The 21250-nt window shown below is 36.8% G+C and overlaps 1 protein-coding gene across 1 annotated transcript in view; it reads right to left on the bottom strand.

Moving 5' to 3' along the window:
- Nucleotides 1-21250, bottom strand: part of NDUFS4 (NADH:ubiquinone oxidoreductase subunit S4) — a 124442-nt gene that overhangs the window by 13913 nt on the left and 89279 nt on the right. Inside the window, exon 4 of the mRNA XM_081232898.1 lies at nt 11811-11884. Coding sequence (XP_081089024.1) covers nt 11811-11884 — 74 coding nt within the window. The remainder of the gene's footprint in view (nt 1-11810; nt 11885-21250) is intronic.

Raw genomic sequence — 21250 nt, 5'->3', positions numbered from 1 at the left:
GTAAAGTAGCAGGATACAAAATTAATCCACAGAAATCTCTTGCATTCCTATACACTAATGATGAGAAATTAAGGAAACACTCCCATTTACCATTACAACAAAAAGAATAAAATACCTAGAAATAATCCTACCTAACAAGACAAAAGACCTGTATGCGGAAAACTATACGGTTCTGATGAAAGAAATTAAAGATGATACAAACAGATGGAGAGATATATACTATATTCTTAGATTGGAGGAATTAATATTGTGAAAATGACTATACTACCTAAAGCAATCTACAGATTCAGTGTAATCCCTATCAAACTACCAATGGCATTTTTCACAGAACTAGAACTAAAAATTTCACAGTTTGTATGGAAACACAGAAGACCCCGAATAGCCAAAACAATCTTAAGAAAGAAAAATTGAGCTGGAGCAATCAGGCTTCCGGACTTCAGACTATACTATAAAGCTACAGTAATCAAGACAGTATGGTACTGGCACAAAAGCAGAAATACAGATCAATGGAACAGGATAGAAAGCCCAGAGACAAACCCATGCACATATGGGCACCTTATCTTTGATAAAGGAGGCAGGAATATACGATGGAGAAAAGACAGCCTCTTCAATAAGTGGTGCTGCGAAAATTGGACAGCTACATGTAAAAGAATTAAATTAGAATACTTGTAACACCATACACAAAAATAAACTCAAAATGGATTAAAGACCTAAATGTAAGGCCAGACACTCTAAAACTCTTAGAGGAAAACACAGGCAGAACACTCCATGACATAAATCACAGCAAGATCCTTTTTCACCCACCTCCTAGAGAAATGGAAATAAAAACAAAAATAAACAACTGGGACCTAATGAAACTTAAAAGCTTTTGCACAGCAAAGGAAACCATAATCAAGATGAAAAGACAACCCTCAGAATGGGAGAAAATATTTCAAATGAAGCAACTGACAAAGGATTGATCTCCAAAATATACAGGCAGCTCATGTAGCTCAATATCAACAAAACAAACCACCCAATCCAAAAATGGGCAGAAGACCTAAATAGATATTTTCCCAAAGATATACAGCTTGCAACAAACACATGAAAAGATGCTCAAAATCACTAATCATTAGAGAAATGCAAATCAAAACTACAATGAGGTATCACCCCACACCAGTCAGAATGGCCATCAAAAAATTTACAAACAATAAATGCTGGAGAGGGTGTGGAGAAAAGGGAACCCTCTTGCACTGTTGGTGGGAATTTAAATTGATACAGCCACTATGGAGAACAGTATGGAAGTTCCTTAAAAAACTACAAATAGAACTACCATATGACCCAGCAATCCCACTACCGGGCATATACCCTGAGAGTACCATAATTCCAAAAGAGTCATGTACCACAATGTTCACTGCAGCACTATTTACAATAGCCAGGATATGGAAGCAACCTAAGTGTCCATCGACAGATGCATGGATAAAGAAGATGTGGCACATATATAAATGGAATATTATTCAGCCATAAAAAGAAATGAAATTGAGTTATTTATAGTGAGGTGGATGGACCTAGAGTCTGTTATACAGAGTGAAGTAAGCCAGAAAGAGAAAAACAAATACCATATGCTAATACATATATATGGAGTCTTAAAAAAAAAATGGTTCTGATGAACCTAGGGGCAGGACAGGAATAAAGACACAGACGTAGAGAATGGACTTGAGGACACGGGGAGGGGAATGGGTAAGCTGGGACAAAGTGAGAGAGTGGCATGGACATATAGACACTACCAAATGTAAAATACATAGCTAGTGGGAAGCAGCTGCATAGCACAGGGAGATCAGCTTGGTGCTTTGTGACCACCTAGAGGGGTGAGATAGGGAGGGTGGGAGAGAGATGCAAGAGGAAGGGGATATGGGGATGTATGTATGCATATAGCTGATTCACTTTGTTATACAGCAGACACTAACACAACACTGTAAAGCAATTATACTCCAATAAAGATGTTAAAAAAAAGAAAAGAATGCACACAGTTGTAGAAAGTTGTGTTATGTGTATTAGTGACCTTTGCTTGTCTACTAAAATGCTGGTGTGTAAGAGTTTTCAACTTATGTCTGTTTTCTCTATGAAATCAAAGTAACTTTTGTCAAAAGATAGAATTAATACACACAAATGAAACTCCACTGGGAGTGATGGTGGCAAAGGGAAAAACTTTGTATGCAAGGTTATGAGATGTGTTTTTGTTTACCAAGGGGAAAAGGGAATAGTTAGTAAAATGGCTGTTCCAGAATGAGAAAGAGAACTATGAAGGACAAAACCTGAATGGGTACAGAAAGTTATGTAAGATTTGGAAAAAGTAAATTTTATTTGCCTTAGAGTACAGTATGTCTGGAAAACAAGTCTGAAAAGCTATGATCTGTGTTAAAATCCTTGCAAAGTCTGCTCCATTTTGATGGGCTTGTTTCATTAGTTTACTGTTTATTGCTTTCACCTACAAAATGAAGGGTTATTCTTTTTGTCTAATCTGCCTAGATTGCAAAGATTCTGTGGCTTAACAGAATAATTTTATATGCTTTATGTTGACTTTAAGTACTTGATGACTTATTGTAAGAGCTCAGGTTCTTCACAGTTATGCTAACTTCGATGTTTATAAGTTTGTCACTTTGACATGAGCAGTCAAATACTGTTTCTCAGGCACCTGTGATTCTGTTTCCTAAATGTTCAAATCTATTGAAAATGTTTTATTTTTGCCCGCCACAAATCAAATCCTAAATGTAAGATAAAATATTCAGCGTATCTTTGCATCTAAAACCATCTTTGTGATTTTCCACAGGCCCTCTGGGGAATCTCAAAGATGTGTGCTTTCAACTTTGTAAAAAGCGATGTGCTAGACACAGTGAGATTTAGTTGATATGTTACTATTGATGAGCTACATTGGAAGAGCTGTCAAGTCAGAAGAGATGCCTAACCATCCTGAGGTTAAATCTGTATGGCTAAAATGTTACTAATGTAAGTATTTCACAAATTGTATGCTATATGCTAAGTATAGAGATTTGTCAGTACCCTCACTGTCTATGATAGGTTTTATTTATCTGATCTCTGGTGCTGCTTTGCCTGATATCAGAAAACGGTATAGGTTATCAGTCACAATTTCAGTTAATTTTAAAAACATTAACTTGGTTACATCTTCTTTAGTTTAGAACTTTTATGTTCTAGGCCACTATATGTCAACTAGGAATCCATACTGCATATCTATGGAGTTTTATTAATATACAGATGTTTAGGACCTACCCTAGACTTATTGGATATTTTTACTTGATATATTTTTTGACATATTCTTACTATGTTTGGTATAGTCATGGTATATTATGTCTCAGGATTACTTTGTCTTAAGATTTTTTTCTCTGTAAAGAGTATGTTCATCTATTTTCATAAATTAGATGAACAGTCACTGTCTTCTTTGAAAACAGGCTTACCTAATTGTGTACAGATATTTTGTTTGTAACATTTTTTGGAATGCCTTCAAATTGCATTATTCTTGTTATTAACTCCTATCATATATTTCACTTTTGAAATTTTATCTGTAATGTTAACTACATCCATTTTAAGTCTTTAATCATTTATGAAAAGATTGTTAAATTTTACTCTACTGCTTTCCTAAGAGCTCTTGCAAACAGCTACAGGCAGAGAGCTTTATCTTCAACAATGAAAGACTGTCTCAAAGCCCTGTGAAGAATATGTATAGGCTTCTGATGGCATCACTTAAACAATTATAAGACCGTATCAGTGGACTCAGTCAAAATTTCCAGAACTCTAGTTAAGAAGCAGGTACATTTATGATCCAGTGAAACAAGAATTAGTTATACAGGACTGAAAAATTTGATGAGAGATAATTCTATGGTTTGGGGGAGAATATTTTTCATATTGTTTTAACGTTCTATTTTCTGGACATATCAGGAAGTTCTTCCCCTCTCCTCTTGAGGTATCTATAACTCATTACAATTTAACAGAAACAATGGTTATGCAACCAAGGCCTTACCTGGAATGACATATTTGAGAATGATGCTCATTTACTCAGGTATGACCAGACATTTGTAAGGAACTAAAGTTGATTTTATGGAGCCAATGCTTCCAAAGTCCTTCCATGGCACTAGGGCTTACAAAGTTCCCTAAGGTATTAAGGAACCTTAGGATATTTTTGGGACCTTGAGAAGGGAGGAATTTGCCCAATTTAATAGGTACTGGCAGGAGAAATCTGGTGGCAAGTTATTGGCTTGGCTTCCTAGTCTTAAAAGGGTTTGAAAAATCCAATTTGAGATTCCTTATGAAATTTTCAGCAAAGCAAATGTAAGAAAACTTATGTGGTAAAGAGGAGTAGAATATGCCATTCCAAAATATGCCTCTTTGGCAATAAGGATTGTCTTGAGCTGGTTATTTTTAAGAAACAGTAAACACAGGAAATCTCTGAAAACAGAGAAGTTGCCCTTTTCTGAGGGGCATTTACATTTATAAGGGAAATTTCCATTTGTAAGCTGTCCCCTTCTCTGTAGCAGGAGGAGAAAGGATGACTGAAACTCTAGAAACTTATCAATGGAGAAGGCTTTAACTTAAATCTGCATAACAACCATACCCTTGTTTATACTTTGCCTGATAACCTCCCATAACTCACTCCCCACCCACAATATCTCTCGTCTTTAACTGAAGACCGTATTTAAGGACTAAGAATTAAATTGACATGAGATAGATGAACAGGAGAAAATCAAACAAAAGTTTAATAACAAATAGACATGGGAGAGACCCAGCAGAAGTAAGTAATTAAAAACTGCCAAAGCCCTCTCCTTAAATACCATCCTCAGCTAAAGACAAAAGAGAACACTGAGGATAGGGAAAGTCAATTCTGTGAGATCACCAGGAAAAAAACAGTAAACAAGGGTGAGACTGTTATGCAGATTTAAGTCATTGCCTTCTCCACTGATAAGAGTTTCCGGAGATAAGGTCATCCCCCTCTTTCAGGTACATCCAGGGAGATACCCTTACAAATCGATATTTCCCTTATAAATGTAAATGCTTATTACACAAGGGTAACTCCTACTTTCCTCCAAGTATGCAGTTTCTTAGAAAATAATCAGCTTAAAATAATATGCCAAAGAAACGTATTTTGGGGTGGCAAATTCTCCCCTACAGAGTAAAATAAATCCTTTAACAAGCATTTTATATCTATATGAGAGTGATAATTCTTACTTTTGTTTTGAAAGTTGTCTTGTTCGTTTTATTTTTTTGAAAGTTGTTTTTTTTTAATAATAGATATATGGATGTGAGGTTGAGACCCTCATTACAAGGTTTACATTAGGTGGAAATCCAGACCTTGCTGATGGTGTCCACTTCTGGGGTAATTCTACGTTCTGGGCTGCAACTCCAATTATCTCTTTATTTTCCTGAATCCAGGGCCTAACCTGTCTGCTTCCTTAGTTGCTTCCACCTTCTATTACTTCAGAGGTGGGTTTTCCTCCCCAAGAGACCACTATAGCAGTTTCAATGCTTATTCACTATGGTCCTATTCCTGAAGGAACCCCTCCTCTATTTTGAGAATTTCAAAGAGTTTTTACAGCTAACAGCAATGAGAAAAACACAGGGGGTAAAATGACATACCAGAGGAAACTCACAAAGTTTCAAATCAGATCAAATGGGGGTGGGGGAGGGGAGCCATTCTGGTCCATTAGCATGTAAATGGTAGTAGATCCCAGCTTGCTATGGAAATTTTCCACAGCTTCCACCTCCTCTCTCAAGGATGCAGCTTCCTTCTCCTCCCCCACCCTTTGACTCCAACATGAAACAAGAAAAGACAAAAGCCACATGGGTGAGAAAGGTGGGTCTTTTCTGTACACAAAGAACTAAAATAAGGTTCATCTACATTTCAGAGGAAACCTCAGATAACCTTTCTTTGTAAACAGAAAAGTTTGAAGAGTTCCTCTGGAATATATGCTCTTTGAAGAGTTCCTCTGGAATATATGCTGCGTTCAAAGGGGGACCTTTAGGATGAGGAGGATGAGGCTCTGGAGTTACAACCCAAAGACATAGGGGTATTTGTAATTTACTTTGTGTATGTTGGGGGAGGGAGAAGTAAGAGGTGGGAAGCAGGGGGAAAAAGAAGCCATGGGAAAGCATTCCGTCTTTTCTTCTATCCAAATCCTCAGTTCACAGAACCAGCCTTCCACAGGAAGTGAGCTATGGTGAGAAGGGAGACCTAGGCAAAAAAGAGGAGCAGAGAGGTAGTTGCTGGAATTATCAATAGCAGGAAGAAGAAAACTTTTAGTCTTAGAGATGAGGGCATTCTTAGTAAAAAAGACGGACTTACACAATGCTTTATTTGATTAAGAAATTGAAAATAGGTGATTAATATGGGTTTTATGATGTAATATAGGTCTCTTTTAGCTATTTTATTTCACTATTATATATAATGTAAGAGTCTACACTTATCCTTGATTGATATTGGGTAAGAGTGTCTGAAGAACAGAACTGCATTTCTTTTTTTAAATTTTTTTAAAAAATTTTATTTTTTAGTCAAGCCGTGCAACTTGTGGGATCTTAGTTCCCCAACCAGGGATTGAACCCAGGCCCTTGGCAGTGAAAGTGCTGAGTCCTAACCACTGGACTACCAGGGAATTTCCTGCATTTCTTAAGTAATAAAATGTGAACTTTTAAAAATTGGGTAAGTTTTCCTGTTTTTTTATATTCACCATAGAATATATATTAATGAAATACTTAGAATATGTGTATAATGAATGTCTTGTATAGCTTGAAGTATTCTAGATTAGTGCTGTCCAAAATAAACAGAATGTGAACCATACATATGATTTTAAATTTTCTAGGAGCAACATTTAAAAAAATGACTAAAAAGAAACAGGTAAGCCTTTAATCATTTTTTCCCTAGCTCAATACATACGTGAAATATTATCATTTAAATATGTAATCAGTACAAAAAGATATTTAATGCTTTTTTATACTAAGTCGCTGAAATCCAATGTATATTTTACACTTAACAGCACACCTCAATTCCAACTAAACACATTTCAAGTGCTACACAGCCACGTGTGCCTACCATACTGGACAGTGCACATCTAGATGACTGATTTTTTAAGATCTACCAGCAGCATAGTATCATAGAAGAAACACTGGACTTGGAACCTAGAAACTTGGGCCCTATCAGCTGGGAGCTATGTGATGGATACTGGTCTTGTTTTATTAACTTCTCTAGGTCTCAGCATCCTTTAAAAAGAAAAGTTTAGAACAAATAGCATACAGCTTGGAAATAACTCTAAAGTTATGAAATAATCATCTTAAGTACCCTGGAATATACTTTAGGGTACTAACTCTTAAACTAAGGATAAGCTTCAAATTAACTTCACAGAAAAACGTTTACTGGTTGCATTTTACAAACACACTAAAATATAAGAAATTGCTAATCATTCTACTATAATTTTGTTTCTTCAGGTTTCTCCTTAGAGGGAATTAACAGTTCTTCTAAAAGATAGAACAAGTAGCCAAATTAATTTAAAGTGATTTAAGGAAAAGTTTAAAACATGATCTGGAGAATAATTTATAACATCACTAAATATACTGTTGAATTTACCAGTTTTTATTGAGCACATTAAAAGATGAAGATGAATGAGACTGGGTGTTTTCCCTGGTAGGTGCTTATAATTCAGTAAGCAGGGTAAAGTATTACAGTTTGAGTAAGAGGACTATGCCTTATTAACTAATGATCCCCAGAACCTAGCCACCACTGCTGGCATATGACAGGGTACTCAACATATGTATGACTGAATGCAATACAAAAGAAGTAAAATACAATACCATACTATAAGAGCTGTAAGAAAGGAACAAATCACTGTGGAAGTTAAAAGGAAGAGAGAGCACATCTATTTGGAGGTGGGAAAGGGAAATAATAAGAAAAGGGATCAGGAAGGAGATAACACTTAAAATGTATTTTGAAGACTAGGTTGGAGCTCACAGGCAGGAAAAAAGAAGAGAAAGGGAACAGAATGAGGAAGAGGTTATAGGAGGAAGAAACTAAAGCAGGCTTGGGGATAAGGGCAGGAAGAAGAGCTGAGGCATGGTATGATAAAGTTAGGTTAGTACTTGAGTGATAATTCAAGTTCTTCACAATATAAGCACTAACTTATCAATTGAGAAAAGTGTATCTATTAAGCACAGGCCTTTTGAAGTGTCTGAATAAAGAGTATTTTGGATTTATAAAAATGTCAGGGAAGAAAGGGTCTCAGTATTGAGGGAATACATATAATTGTTTAGACGAGGGGTCAGGAAATATTTTCTGTAAGTGGCCAAGTAGAAAATATTTTTAGACTTTGGGGGCCATAAGGTCTCTATTACAACTATTTAATTCTACTATTATAGCTGAAAAGAGGTCATAGACACTACATGAATGAACATACCTGTGTTCAAATAAAACTTACCCCCTTATAAGTATGTGGCCTTGTTAATGTTATAATATCTCTAAAACCTCAACTTCCTTGAACTGTAAAATGAGAATAACTGTTCTTGCTTCATAGAGTTGTAGTGAGAATGTAAATTAGAATGAAAAGCACTTAGCATAGTGACTAGCTCATGACTTGGTGTTTATGAATGTTAGCTTTATGTTATGATGATACCCATTAACTGAGTCTGATATATAGGCATTAAAAATGTTTTCTAGAAAGCAACGGAATCTGTAAATCTTGTTCTTCATTGTACTGATTCTCTACAGTACAATCTTTTGTGTCAAGGGAAATGATGGTCATGACTTTTTTAGAAAACCATTTAAAAGTAAGGGAAATTAGAAAACTAAGGAGGAGATGAAAGGTAGATTGTTTATTTTCAGAACAGTTCCCTTAGTGTACAAATTATCTTTTTTGTGTGTGTGGTAGTTTTACTCTAACCTCCTATTTCTAGACACTATTGAAAGGCAAACTAATGCTCATAACTGGATTGCCAGATTTTACTATCAACACAGAATTATCTATATCAACAAAAACAAATGTTTCCTTCTAGAGCATATGATGAATAAGGCACTGGGTTAGGCAGTAAAGAAATAAAGATATATATGAGCTGGTTCATGGGCTTGACATCCTTAAGTCTATAGTTTTTGATCATTACTCAATCCAACTTATTTTAAAGATGAAGAAACATGTTTATCATCAATGGCTATAGTGAAACATGACTTGCTCAAGCTCTCCTGTGGGGCAATTACAGAACGAGAATCCTAGTTTCTAGCCTCTTAATCCAATAGTCTTTCATGTTAGTGCTTCTGAACCATTTCTTTTTATTGTCTTAACCTACCAGAACACTGGTTCACGTAACCTTCAATAGCACTAGCTTACAACAAAATGATGTTTGGTGTGGAGGGGAAGCGGGCATCCGTTTGTATGCCCCCCACCACTATGCACCTACCCAAGAGAGCAAAATCAGAATAGAGGACATGCTGGACAATTTGGAAAAGATCCTCCACCCCATGATTCTGTACCATTTCAATGGTGTTTGTTTAGACTTGCTGCCACGATAGCTGTAGAAACAGGACTTATCTATTTAAAGACAGACATATAATGCTAAATGTTAAATAAATGAGGAATGAGGAATAATCATTGAGGACTTCGCCAGGAGATGAAAGTGGCTTCAAATTCTTGAGTAGAGGAAAATATTTTAGAAAGTCAATAATTTCACCACATAAGCAAGTGTCCATTATATACGTTTTGTGTTATGTTGCTTTGTTTCCAGTATGTACCTAACTCTTGCTACATTGTAGGTTAGAATTCCTGATCCACTGTTTTTCTGTTTTTGTTTTTTTTATTTTATGTTGGCTATGCCACATGGCTTGCGGGATCTCAGTTCCCCAACCAGAGACTGAACCCGAGCCACAGCAGTGAAAGTGCCAAGTCCTAATCACTCAACCACCAGGGAACTCGCCTGATCCACTGGTAGCTTATAGTTTTATAAGGTAATATCCTCTAAACTTTTTCAAGTTTTACTGTCTATTGACTTGATAATGTTCCTCAATTTTCATTCTGGTGTTGAGGGTAGAAATCAGAATGGAAAGGCACTTGATTTTAACAGCAGCAGTGGTTAGGTCACACCTGCAAATCACATGGCAACTATAGTCAGGCAGTCCTTGTGCCCACTCAGAGACTAGTCAGCAATGAGTTTAATTAGATTTCCTGTCATTAAACTCACAGTACAGACATTTTTGAAGTGTCAGACATGAAATACGGTAGGCTGCAAAACATTAACAGAACTGTTGCTGATAAGCTATATTACAGTTTAATTTTAAAAAGAGCAATGTAAATGTTAGATCATAATAATATTTTAAAGACTATAACCACTTTGAGAACAATATGTAATTCAGAAATTTGGAAATTGCCAAGAAAGTATTAATAAGGAATTACACTTAAATCTTTTTAATTTCAGAAGTCTACTACTAATAAAATAAACTGATATACTATTACATACTTACTTAACTATGTTCTAAGCACTTTAATTAACCCATTCAATCCTCACAACAATTTCCATTGTACTTCCATTTCCTCCTGTACAGAGTCAAACAGCGATCCGACATGGATTCAAACCCAGGCAGTTTGGCTTTAGACTCTTAATCGTAAGGTATATATGAACTTAGGATGAAAAGAAAATATTTCAGATAATAATAATCTTTACAGTGCTTTCACGTTTATATCAAATGTTAGATAATGCTAATAATCTTTTACACTTATATATTGCCTTATAGTAATAACATACTTAAATGGACAGTATGTCATTCAATAGCTAAATTAGATTCAAATTCAATTTGACCGACTAGAACAACAGAATGCATTAGATACAAATGCACAGTACTGCATTAAAATCCGAGAGAAACAGCAGAAATAACAGATGGAGAGGGAGGTAAGGAACAGGACTAATAGTTACCAAACGTCTATTATGTATCAAGTGCTGGACTAAGTACACCTTAAGATAAGTACCATTATTTCAACAACGAAGAAACATTAAGTCCATGATGAAATTAATCCAAAATCATGTAGCTTCAAGTGGCATAATAAGGATTAGAATTCAGAATGGTCTGCCTCCAAAGCCTCCTTTCACTACTGTGTTGCATGGCTTAACAGCAGGAAATGAGAAAAAAAGACATTCTGTATTTTTGTTGAAAGCAAGACCAACATAGGCCAATAGTTTTAGGTGGCTACAGTAGTTTTGAGGTATAATATACTCTGAGGCTGTATTAATATAATTGTAGACATGAGATTATGCTTGGTACTAGGCCCAACATATCAATAAAAGTGGCAAATGTAGACATTTAGGCTTACATGAAATTTTAGAGGAAGTATGATAATGATAACTATTTTCAAATAATTGAAAAGCTATTAGGTAAAGTAACAGACATGAGATTTTGGCTCAAAGTAAGAAAGTAAGAAAATAATAACCAGATGTCAAAACTGGAATAGGTTGCCTTATGAGATGTTTAATTGGAGTTTAGAGACCTAATGTTAATGATTTTGCAGAGGAATTCATAAGCAAGATAGGAATTAGACAAGTAGTTTTATTCCCTGTCTCTACTTCAAATTTAAAGCAGTTTGACTTACGTTACATGTGCATTTACTTTTATATTTTTTTTTGGAGGGGTATGTTCTCAGGTTGTAAAAAACAAAAAATCTAAAAACCACTGGATTAGATACATTGAGAGATTTCATTCAACTTAATGCCAGTTAGGGATATAGAATCTGATTAAGGTTAAGAACATAAGGTCATATCTTGATTTTATTTGTCAAAGCAAAACAAAAACAAACCAAACTTACCATTTTTTTCTGCAAAGGCAATTGCGTCGTCTTTAGTACTGAAAGCTAGAACCATGTTGGACAATGGATCAGCCCTGTAAGAAACAATTTTTTTCCAGGATTTAACATTAGCCTCTGGCTGAAAATTACTTATTTTAAATCATTTCTTTAAAACTGTTAAATGTTTGAATATGTTTTTCTGTGTTAAATTTGACTTTTCTAACATGTATTGCCAAATTAAAAAAATTAAAATTGCAGAGATATTCAGCAATCTTTAATCTCAAATAAAATCATTTATTAAACTTAAAAAAAACTAGAGAGAATGAGAATCCTCTTGGGTTTTTCTTTAAAACTTACAAATTCGTCAAAATGAGAAGGAACGTGGCCAAAATGGTGTACTACGAAGACCCTGAGCTCACCTCTCTCACAGACACACCAAAATTACAACTATTTACACAGCAATTATTGAGACAAACTGGAATCTAGTGGAAAAGATCTTCTATAACTAAAGATATAAAGAAGGAACCACAATGAGACAGGTGGGAGAGGGAGACCCCTACCCATGGTGGGCTACCCACAAAGAGAAGGATAATTACAATTGTAGAGGTTCTGCCCAAGGAGCAATGGGTCTAAGCCCCACATCGGGCTCCCAAGCCCAGGGATCCTGCACTGGGAAGACGAGCCCCTGTTTAGCCAATGGGCCTTACTCTCAGGAGACCCAGAGGGCTGTGGGAAGTAGAGACTAACTCTTAAAAGGTTCACACAAAATCTCACATACTTTGGGACCCAGGGCAGAAGAGTAATTTGAAGGCAGCCTGGGTCAGACTCACCTGCTTATCTTTGAGAGTCTCCAGAAGAGGCAGGAGGCAACTGTAGCCTGGGGATGTAGAAAACTGGCAACAGCCATTTTGGGGAGCTCATTCTACTACGAGGACAGTGGCAAGTGCCATTCTGGAACACTCCCAATACCTTATTACCACTGGAACCCACAAGGCTGTAGGCACCAATCGTGAGGTGCCTCAGGCCAAGCAATTAACAGGGTGGGAACACAGCTCTACTCACCAGCAGGCAGGCTGCCTTAAAAACTTCTGAGCCCATAGTCGCCCTGGGACACAACACTCTCCACCAGAGGGCCCTGCAGCCAGAGACCCCAGGACCACAGCACACCCTCAGCCTGCCATAGAGGACCCAGCCTACCCACCAACAGGCAGTACCAGCCCTGGGACCGCATAGGCCCTGGCTCTGTGGACCATCAGGACGACACCAGCTCTGAGACACCGTGGATCGTGGATCCCTCACAATCCCTCACCTCCCTCAGCTGTCCTGGTACCACCCAGCAGTGGACAACAGCAGTTCAGCAGGAGCCCCCAGGATTCTGTAGCCAGAGATCCCAGGACCCAGCTCTGCCTACCAGTGAGCCAGGACTAGCCCCAGAACCCCTTGGCCTTGGCCCCACTCACTATTCGTTCGACACCAGCTGTAGGACCCCTGGGCCCTGCAGCAAGAGACCACAGGACTTAAATTCATGCAACAGTGGGAGGACATTAGCCCCAGAACCAGACCCTGCCCACCAGCAGGTGGTCCCAATCCCAGGACCACTGCAGCCCCACAGCCTGCTTTATCCAGGATCCAGCCAACACACCAGGAGGTTGACACCAGAACTGAGACATCTTGGACTACTAAACCAGCTGACCTGGAGTCCAGCCCCACTCACCATGAGGCCAGCACTAGTGTTGGGACACCATAGAACCCACAGCCAGCCATGTCAGGAAATGACCCCACCGACCAGTAGGCTGACACTAGATCCAGGAACCCAGCTCTGCCAACTAGTGAGCCAGCACTAGCCCTGTGACACCCTGGGTTTCCTCAGCCAGCCTCCTCCACACAAGGTAAGGCCTAGCAAACAACTGGACCAGGGGCCAGCCACATCTATCTGACTGCCCACAGTAGTCAACCTGCCACAACAGAAGGACCCATGCAGCCCACACAAGCGGCACCCCTAGTACATATAGCTTTGGTGACAAGAGGGGAGTGTGCTGCTAGGACACATAGGACATCTACAAAAGGCCACTTCTTGAATGTTGGGAAACAAAACTAACCTGCAAGATACATAGAAATAAAAAGAGCAAATCAGGCAAAATGAGGCAAGAGAATCAGTTCCAAACGAGGGAACAAGATCAAACACCAGAAGAACTAAGTGAAGTGGAGATACCCGATAAAGTGTTAAAAGTAATGATTGTAAAGATCAAAAAAATCAGGATAAAAATGGATGACACAGTGAGAAGTTTAACAAAAAGAAGATGTAAAGAAGTACCAAACAGAGTTGAAGAATACAGTAATTGAAATAAAAAGTACACTAGAAGGAATCAACAGATGATGCAGAGGAATGAATCAGTGAGCTGGAAGTCGGAGTACTGGAAGTCACTGAAGCTAAAAAAAAAAAAGAAAAGAATAAAAAGAAATGAGGACAGATTAAGAGACCTCCGGGACAACATCAAGCATACTAACATTTGCATTATAGGGGTCCCAGAAGAAGAAAGGAGAAAAAAAGGGGTAGAGAACATATTTGAAAACATAATAGTTGAAATCTCTAACCTGGGAAAAAGAAACAGACATCCAGGTCCAGGAAGCACAGCAAGTCCCAAATAAGATCACTCCAAAGAGGACCAGAGCAAGACATATTGTAATTAAAATGGCAAAAATTAAAGATAGCGAATATTAAAAATTAAGAGGGAAAAGCAACAAGTTACTTACAAGGAAACTCCCCATAAGGCTACCAGCTGACTTTTCAGTGGTAACTTTGCAGGCCAGAAGGGAATGGTATAATATATTTTAAATAATACAAGTAAAAAAACCTACAAACAAAAATACTCTACCCAGCAAGGCTTTCATTCAGATTTGGTAGAGAAATCAAAAGTTTTACAGACAAGCAAAGGCTAAGAGATTAGCATCACCAAATCAGCTTTACAGGAAATGTTAAAGGTAGTAAATCAACCATGTAGAAAGCTACTAGGAAGATTAAAAGACAAAAGTAGGAAAATCATATATGTCCTCATAAGCAGTTAAAAGATACACATAACAAAGATGTAAAATATGCTGTCAAAAACTGTATTCTTAGGGGGAGGGGAGTAAAAATGCGGGGTAATGAGTTTGAAATTAAGAAAGCAACTTAAAATAATCACACACACACACACATATAAATTGCTATATACAAACCTAATGGTAACCACAAACCAAAAATCTATAATAACACACAAAAAAGAGAAAGTAATCCAAATATAACACTAAAGATAGTCATCAAATCCCAAGGGAAGAGAACAAAATAAAAAGAAAGGAACAAAAACTATAAAACAACCCAAAACAATTAACAAAATGGCAATAAGTATATACCTGTCAATAATTACTTTAAATGTAAATGCTCCAATCAAAAGACACAGAGTAGCTGAATGGATATAAAAACAAGCCTCATATATACGTTACCTACAGGAGACTCACTTTGTACCTAAAGACACACTGAAAGTAAGGTGATGGAAAAAGGTATTCTTTGAAAATGGAAGTGAAAAGAAAGCTGGGGTAGCAATACTTATATTAAAACAACAACAAAACAGACTTTAAAACAAAGACTGCAACAAGAGACAGAGAAGGACATTACATAATGATCAAGGCATCAATCTAAGAAGGAAATATAACAATTGTAAATATATATGCACCAACATAGGAGCACCTAAATACATAAGCAAAATTAACAGACATAAAAGAAGAAATTGACGGGGCTTCCCTGGTGGCGCAGTGGTTGAGAGTCTGCCTGCCGATGCAGGGGACACGGGTTCGTGCCCCGGTCTGGGAAGATCCCACGTGCCGCAGAGCCGCTAGGCCCGTGAGCCACAGCCGCTAGGCCTGTGCGTCCAGAGCCTGTGCTCCGCAACGGGAGAGGCCACAACAGTGAGAGGCCTGCGTACCACAAAAAAAAAAAAAAAAAAAAAAAAAGAGAGAGAGGAAAAAAAAGAAATTGACAGTAACACAATAATAAAAGGGGACTTTAATACTCCTTCTATCAATGAACAGATCATCCAGACAGAAAATCAATAAGGAAACACTGGCCTTAAATGACAAAACAAACGGCCTTAAAAGTTATACATTTGTATAGAACTATATATATATCCAACAACATTCCAAACACAAGCAACAGAATACAAATTCTTCTCAAGTGCACATGGAACATTCTCCAGAATAGATCACATGCTAGGCCACAAAACAAGTCTCCGTAAACTTCAGAAAACTGAAATCATATCAGTCATCTTTTCCAACCAAAACACTATGAGACTAGAAATTGACTACAAGAGAAAAGCTGCAAAAAAAAACAAACACATGGAGGTTAAACAATATGCTACTAAACAACAATGATCCAAAATCTATAGGATGCAGCAAAAGCCACTCCAGGAGATAAGTTTAAGGTGATACAAGTCAACAACCTCAACAACCTCACCTTATATGTAAAGGAACTAGAAAAAGAACAAATAAAACCCAACGTTAGTAGAAGGAAAGAAATCATAAAGATGATAGCAGAAATAAATGACAGAAACTAAAAAAACAATAGAGAAGATCAACAAAACTAAGAGCTGATTCTTTGAAAAGATAAACAGAACTGATAAACCTTTAGCCAGACTCAGCAAGAAACAAAGAGGGCCCAAATCAACAAAATTAGAAATGAAAAAGGAGAAGTTACAGGCTGCACCAGAGAAACACAAGGAATCATAAGAGATTACTATGAACAACTATATGCCAATAAAATGGACAATCTAGAAGAAACGGACAAATTCCTAGAAATGTACACTCTCCTAAGACTGAACCAGAAAGATATAGAAAATATAAACAGACCAATTACCAGTGATGAAATTGAATCAGTAATTTAAAAACTCCCAACAAAAGGAAGCCCAGGACCAGATGGCTTCATAGTTTAATTCTTTAATTCTACCAAACATTTAGAGAAGTTAACGCTTACCCTTGTCAAACTATTTCAAAAAATTGCAGAGGGAAGAGCACTTCTGAACTCATTCTACAAGGTCAGCATCTTCCTGATACCAAAACTAGACAAAGATATCACACAAAAAAGGAAACTACAGGCCAATATCACTGATGAACATAGATGTAAAAATCTTCGACAAAACACTGGCAAACCAAATTCAACAACACATTAAAAGGTTCATCTACCATGATCAAATGGGATTTTTCCCAGTGATGCAAGGATGATGTAATATCTGCAAATCAATGTAATACACCACATTAACAAACTGAAGAATAAGAAACATATGATCATCTCAATAGATGCAGAAAAAGCTTCTGATAAAATCCAACATCCATTTATGTTAAAAACTCTCCACAAAGTGGGTTCAGAGGGAACGTACCTCAACATAGTAAAGGCCACATATGATAAGCCCAGAGCTAACATTACAGTCAATGGTGAAAAGCTGAAAGTATTCCCTCTAAGATCAGCAACAAGTCAAGGATGCCCCCTCTCACCACCTGTATTCAATATAGTACTGAAACTCCTAGCTATAGCAATCAAGACAAGAAGGAATAAAAGGAATTCAAAGTGAAAAAAGAAGTAAAACTTTCACTGTTTTGCAGATGACATGATAACATATACAGAAGATCCTAAAGACACCACCAAAAAACTACAAGAGCTCATTAATGAATTTGTTAAAGTTGCAGGATACAAAATTAATATACAGAAATCTGTTGCATTTCTGTACACTAATTATCAGAAAGGGAAATTAAGAAAAAACCCCATTTACCATTGCATCAAAAAGAATAAAATATCTAGGAATAAATCTAACAAAAGAGGTAAAAAACCTGGACTTGAAAAACTAAGACTCTGATGAAAGAAACTGAAGACGACACAAACAGATGGAAAGATAGACAGATGGAAAGATATACCATGTTTATGGACTGAAAGAATTAATATTGTTAAAATGATCATACTACTCAAGGCAATGTACAGACTCAATGTAATCGCTATTAAAATACCAATGGCATTTTCACAAAACTAGAACAGATAATTCTAAAATCTGTATGGAAACACAAAAGATCCTAAATAGCCAAAGCAATCTTGAGAAAGAACAGAGCTGGAGGTATCATGCTCTCTGACTTCAGATTTTTCTACAAAGCTACAGTAATCAAAACAGTATGGTACTGACATAAAAACAGACACATAGATCAATGGGACAGACTACAGAACCCTGAAGTAAACCCCATGCACTAATGGCCAATCAATCTATGACAAATGAGGTAAGAGTATACAATGGAGAAAAAACAGTCTTTTCAACAAATGGTGCCGGGAAAACTGGACAGCTACATGTAAAAGAATGGGATTAGAACATTTCCTCACACCATATACAAAAATAAACTCAAAATAGATTAAAGACCTGAATGTAAGACAAGGAATCATAAAACTAGAAGAAAACATAGGCAGAACACTCTTTGACATAATTCATAGCAATATTCTTTTACATCTGTCTCCTAGGGTAAAGAAAACGAAAGCAAAAGTAAACCAATGGTACCTAATCAGATTAAAAGCTTTTGCACAGCAAAAAAACAAAAAAAAAAAAAAAAAAAAAAACCCTGACAAAATGAAAAGATAACCTACTGAATAGAAGAAAATATTTGCAAATGATATGACTGATCTATCTAAAATAAACAGCTCATACAACTCAATATCAAAAAAAAACCAACCTATCAAAAATATACAGAAGACCTCAATAGATATTTTTCCAAAGACATACATACAGATGGCCAATAGCCACATGAAAAGATGTTAAATATCCCTAATTATTATAGAAATGTAAATCAACACCACAGTGCGATATCACCTCATACCTGTCAGAATGGCTGTCATCAAAAGGCCACAATAACAAACGTTAGCAGGGATGTGGAGAAAAGGGAACCCTTGTGCACTGATGGTGGGATTGTAAATTGGTGCAGTCACTATTGAAAACAGTATGGAGGTTCTTCAAAAAAACTAAAAACAGAACTACCATATGACCCAGCAATTCCACTCCTGAGCATATATCCAGAAAAAAATGAAAACACTAATTTGAAAAGATACATGCACCCCAAAGTCCACAGCAGCATTATTTACAGTTGCCAAGATATGGAAGCAACCTAAATGTCCATCAACAGACGAATGGATAAAGATGATGTGGTATTCATATACAATGGAATACTACTCAGCCACAAAAAAAGAATGAAATTTTGCCATTTATAACAACATGGATAGACCCAGAGGGTATTATGCTTAGTGAAATAAATCAGACAGAGAAAGACAAATATATATTTACATATTTACAAAATACATATTTATGTTATCCCTTATATGTGGAATCTAAAAAAATAAAACAAATGAATAAATATAACAAAACAGAAACAGACTCATAGACAACGAACTAGTGGTTCCCAGTGCGGAGAGGGAAGAGGGGGTAAGATAGAGGTAGAGGAGTAAGAGGTACAAGCTACTATGTACTAAATATATAAGCTGCAAGGATATATTGTAGGGACTTCCCTGGTGTTCCAGTGGTTAAGAATCCACCTGCCAATGCAGGGGACACAGGTTGGATCCCTGGTCCAGGAAGATCCCACAGGCCTCAGAGCAACTAAGCCTGTGCACCACAACTACTGAGCCTGTTGCTCTAGAGCCCACGAGCTGCAACTACTGAGCCCGTGCGCCACAACTGCTGAAGCCCACAAGCTCTAGAGCCCACGTGCTGCAACTACTGAGCCTGCATGCTGCAACTACTGAAGCCCACGTGCCTAGAGTCCGTGCTCTGCAGCAAGAGAAGCCACAGCAATGAGAAGCCTGCACACTGCAAGGAAGAACAGCCCCCACTCGCCACAACTAGAGAGAGCACCCATGCAGGTACGAAGACCTAGCGCAGCCATAAGTAAATAAATACATACATATATAAATAAAAAATTTTAAAAAAGGATATACTGTAGAGCACAGGATATATAGCCAATATTTTATAATAACTTTAAATGGAGTATAAGCTGTAAAATTTTGAATCACTATGCTGTACACCTGAAACTAATATAATATTGTACATCAACTATACCTCAATTTAAAAAATTTAGTATCAAGAAAATTGCTGAGTATAACCGTTACTGCTACTATCATTACTGCCTCCCTGCCCCAAATAGATGGCAACAACACCTACTCTTCCTAATGAACCTTCATCATTATGGAGAATACTCTTTAGAATACATCATACTTACAATACTATTTTCAGCTTTCGGCCACTTTAAAAAAATAATGCTCTAAGATCTGACATCTAATTGAGTTCTTCAAACTAGGATAGTGGTAATGTTTACAAATCTACATAGACTCTTTACAAAATAACCATATAATTTCAGAAATGTCACTTTTATTAGCATGTTTATTAAAAGACTGTTTTGCTACAAATATTTATTTTGAATCTCTAAGCCAAGTATAGCATTCTGTGAAACATCGTTTAGATACATGGAATAAAAAATATAGAAAAGAAGGTTCAGGAAGTAATTTGGATAGTGTAAAGATATGAGATATACACAGAAGAGAATACATGGGAAATAGCACTCACTGAAGTGAAGATTCACAAGTTGTACAAAATGGTTACTATTCTGGGACTCCCGTAAGATCCCTATATGCCAGATTAATCTTCCTAAATTCAACTCCCAAATTCACTGTCCAACTCAAAAACTTTGAAAAAATGGAACCACAGTGGATTTGATCCAAATTTCTACAATTTTTCCCCTAAAGGTGCTCTCTAGTTCAGACAGCTAGGAGCATCAAGCACTCAAGCAGAAGAAAGCCATAGTCTTGTAAGCACAAGAAGTCTGGAGATGGAATTTAGTATATTCCCAGAGAAGCTGGAAATTTAGGAGCAAAAACATTAAAAAGGAGGAATCCCCAGAACAGAGAACTTTTGAATTGCACATGAATGGACAAGGCTTTAAAACAATAGCTGAGAAGGCTGAGAGAACCCAACAGAGATTTCAGCAGCTGTCCACTTGCTACAGTGGAGACTGAGTTTGGAGTTCCACAGAGTTAGAAGGAGTTAGTAAACACCTTGTGCTTTCCATCAAAACCTCAGAAAGGCCATGCCTTTTTATTTTTCCAGATTATGTTCCAGGATTAAGAAGAGGGGTAAAACTGCAACAGACCTACCCTAATAAAGCATAAAATATATCTTCCACAAGTTCACAGTTTTCTATCAGTAATTTAACTGTCATTAACTATATAAGCATAAGGGATGGAAATTAATAGATTATTGATATTTCTTAATATAAATTGGTTTATTAACTGATAATTAATGTTTCAGGGATTAATTAGCATCTTATTAGTATGAAGTCATACATTCACCAAAAGATATGTATAAGAATTTTCATTTTAGTATTATGCATAATAATGCCAAATGAAAACTACCCGA

This window comes from Mesoplodon bidens, assembly GCF_964165515.1.
Source record: "Mesoplodon bidens genome assembly, chromosome: 4".
Classification (NCBI taxonomy): Eukaryota; Metazoa; Chordata; class Mammalia; order Artiodactyla; family Ziphiidae; genus Mesoplodon; species Mesoplodon bidens.
This window is presented reverse-complemented; position numbering and strand designations above follow the sequence as displayed.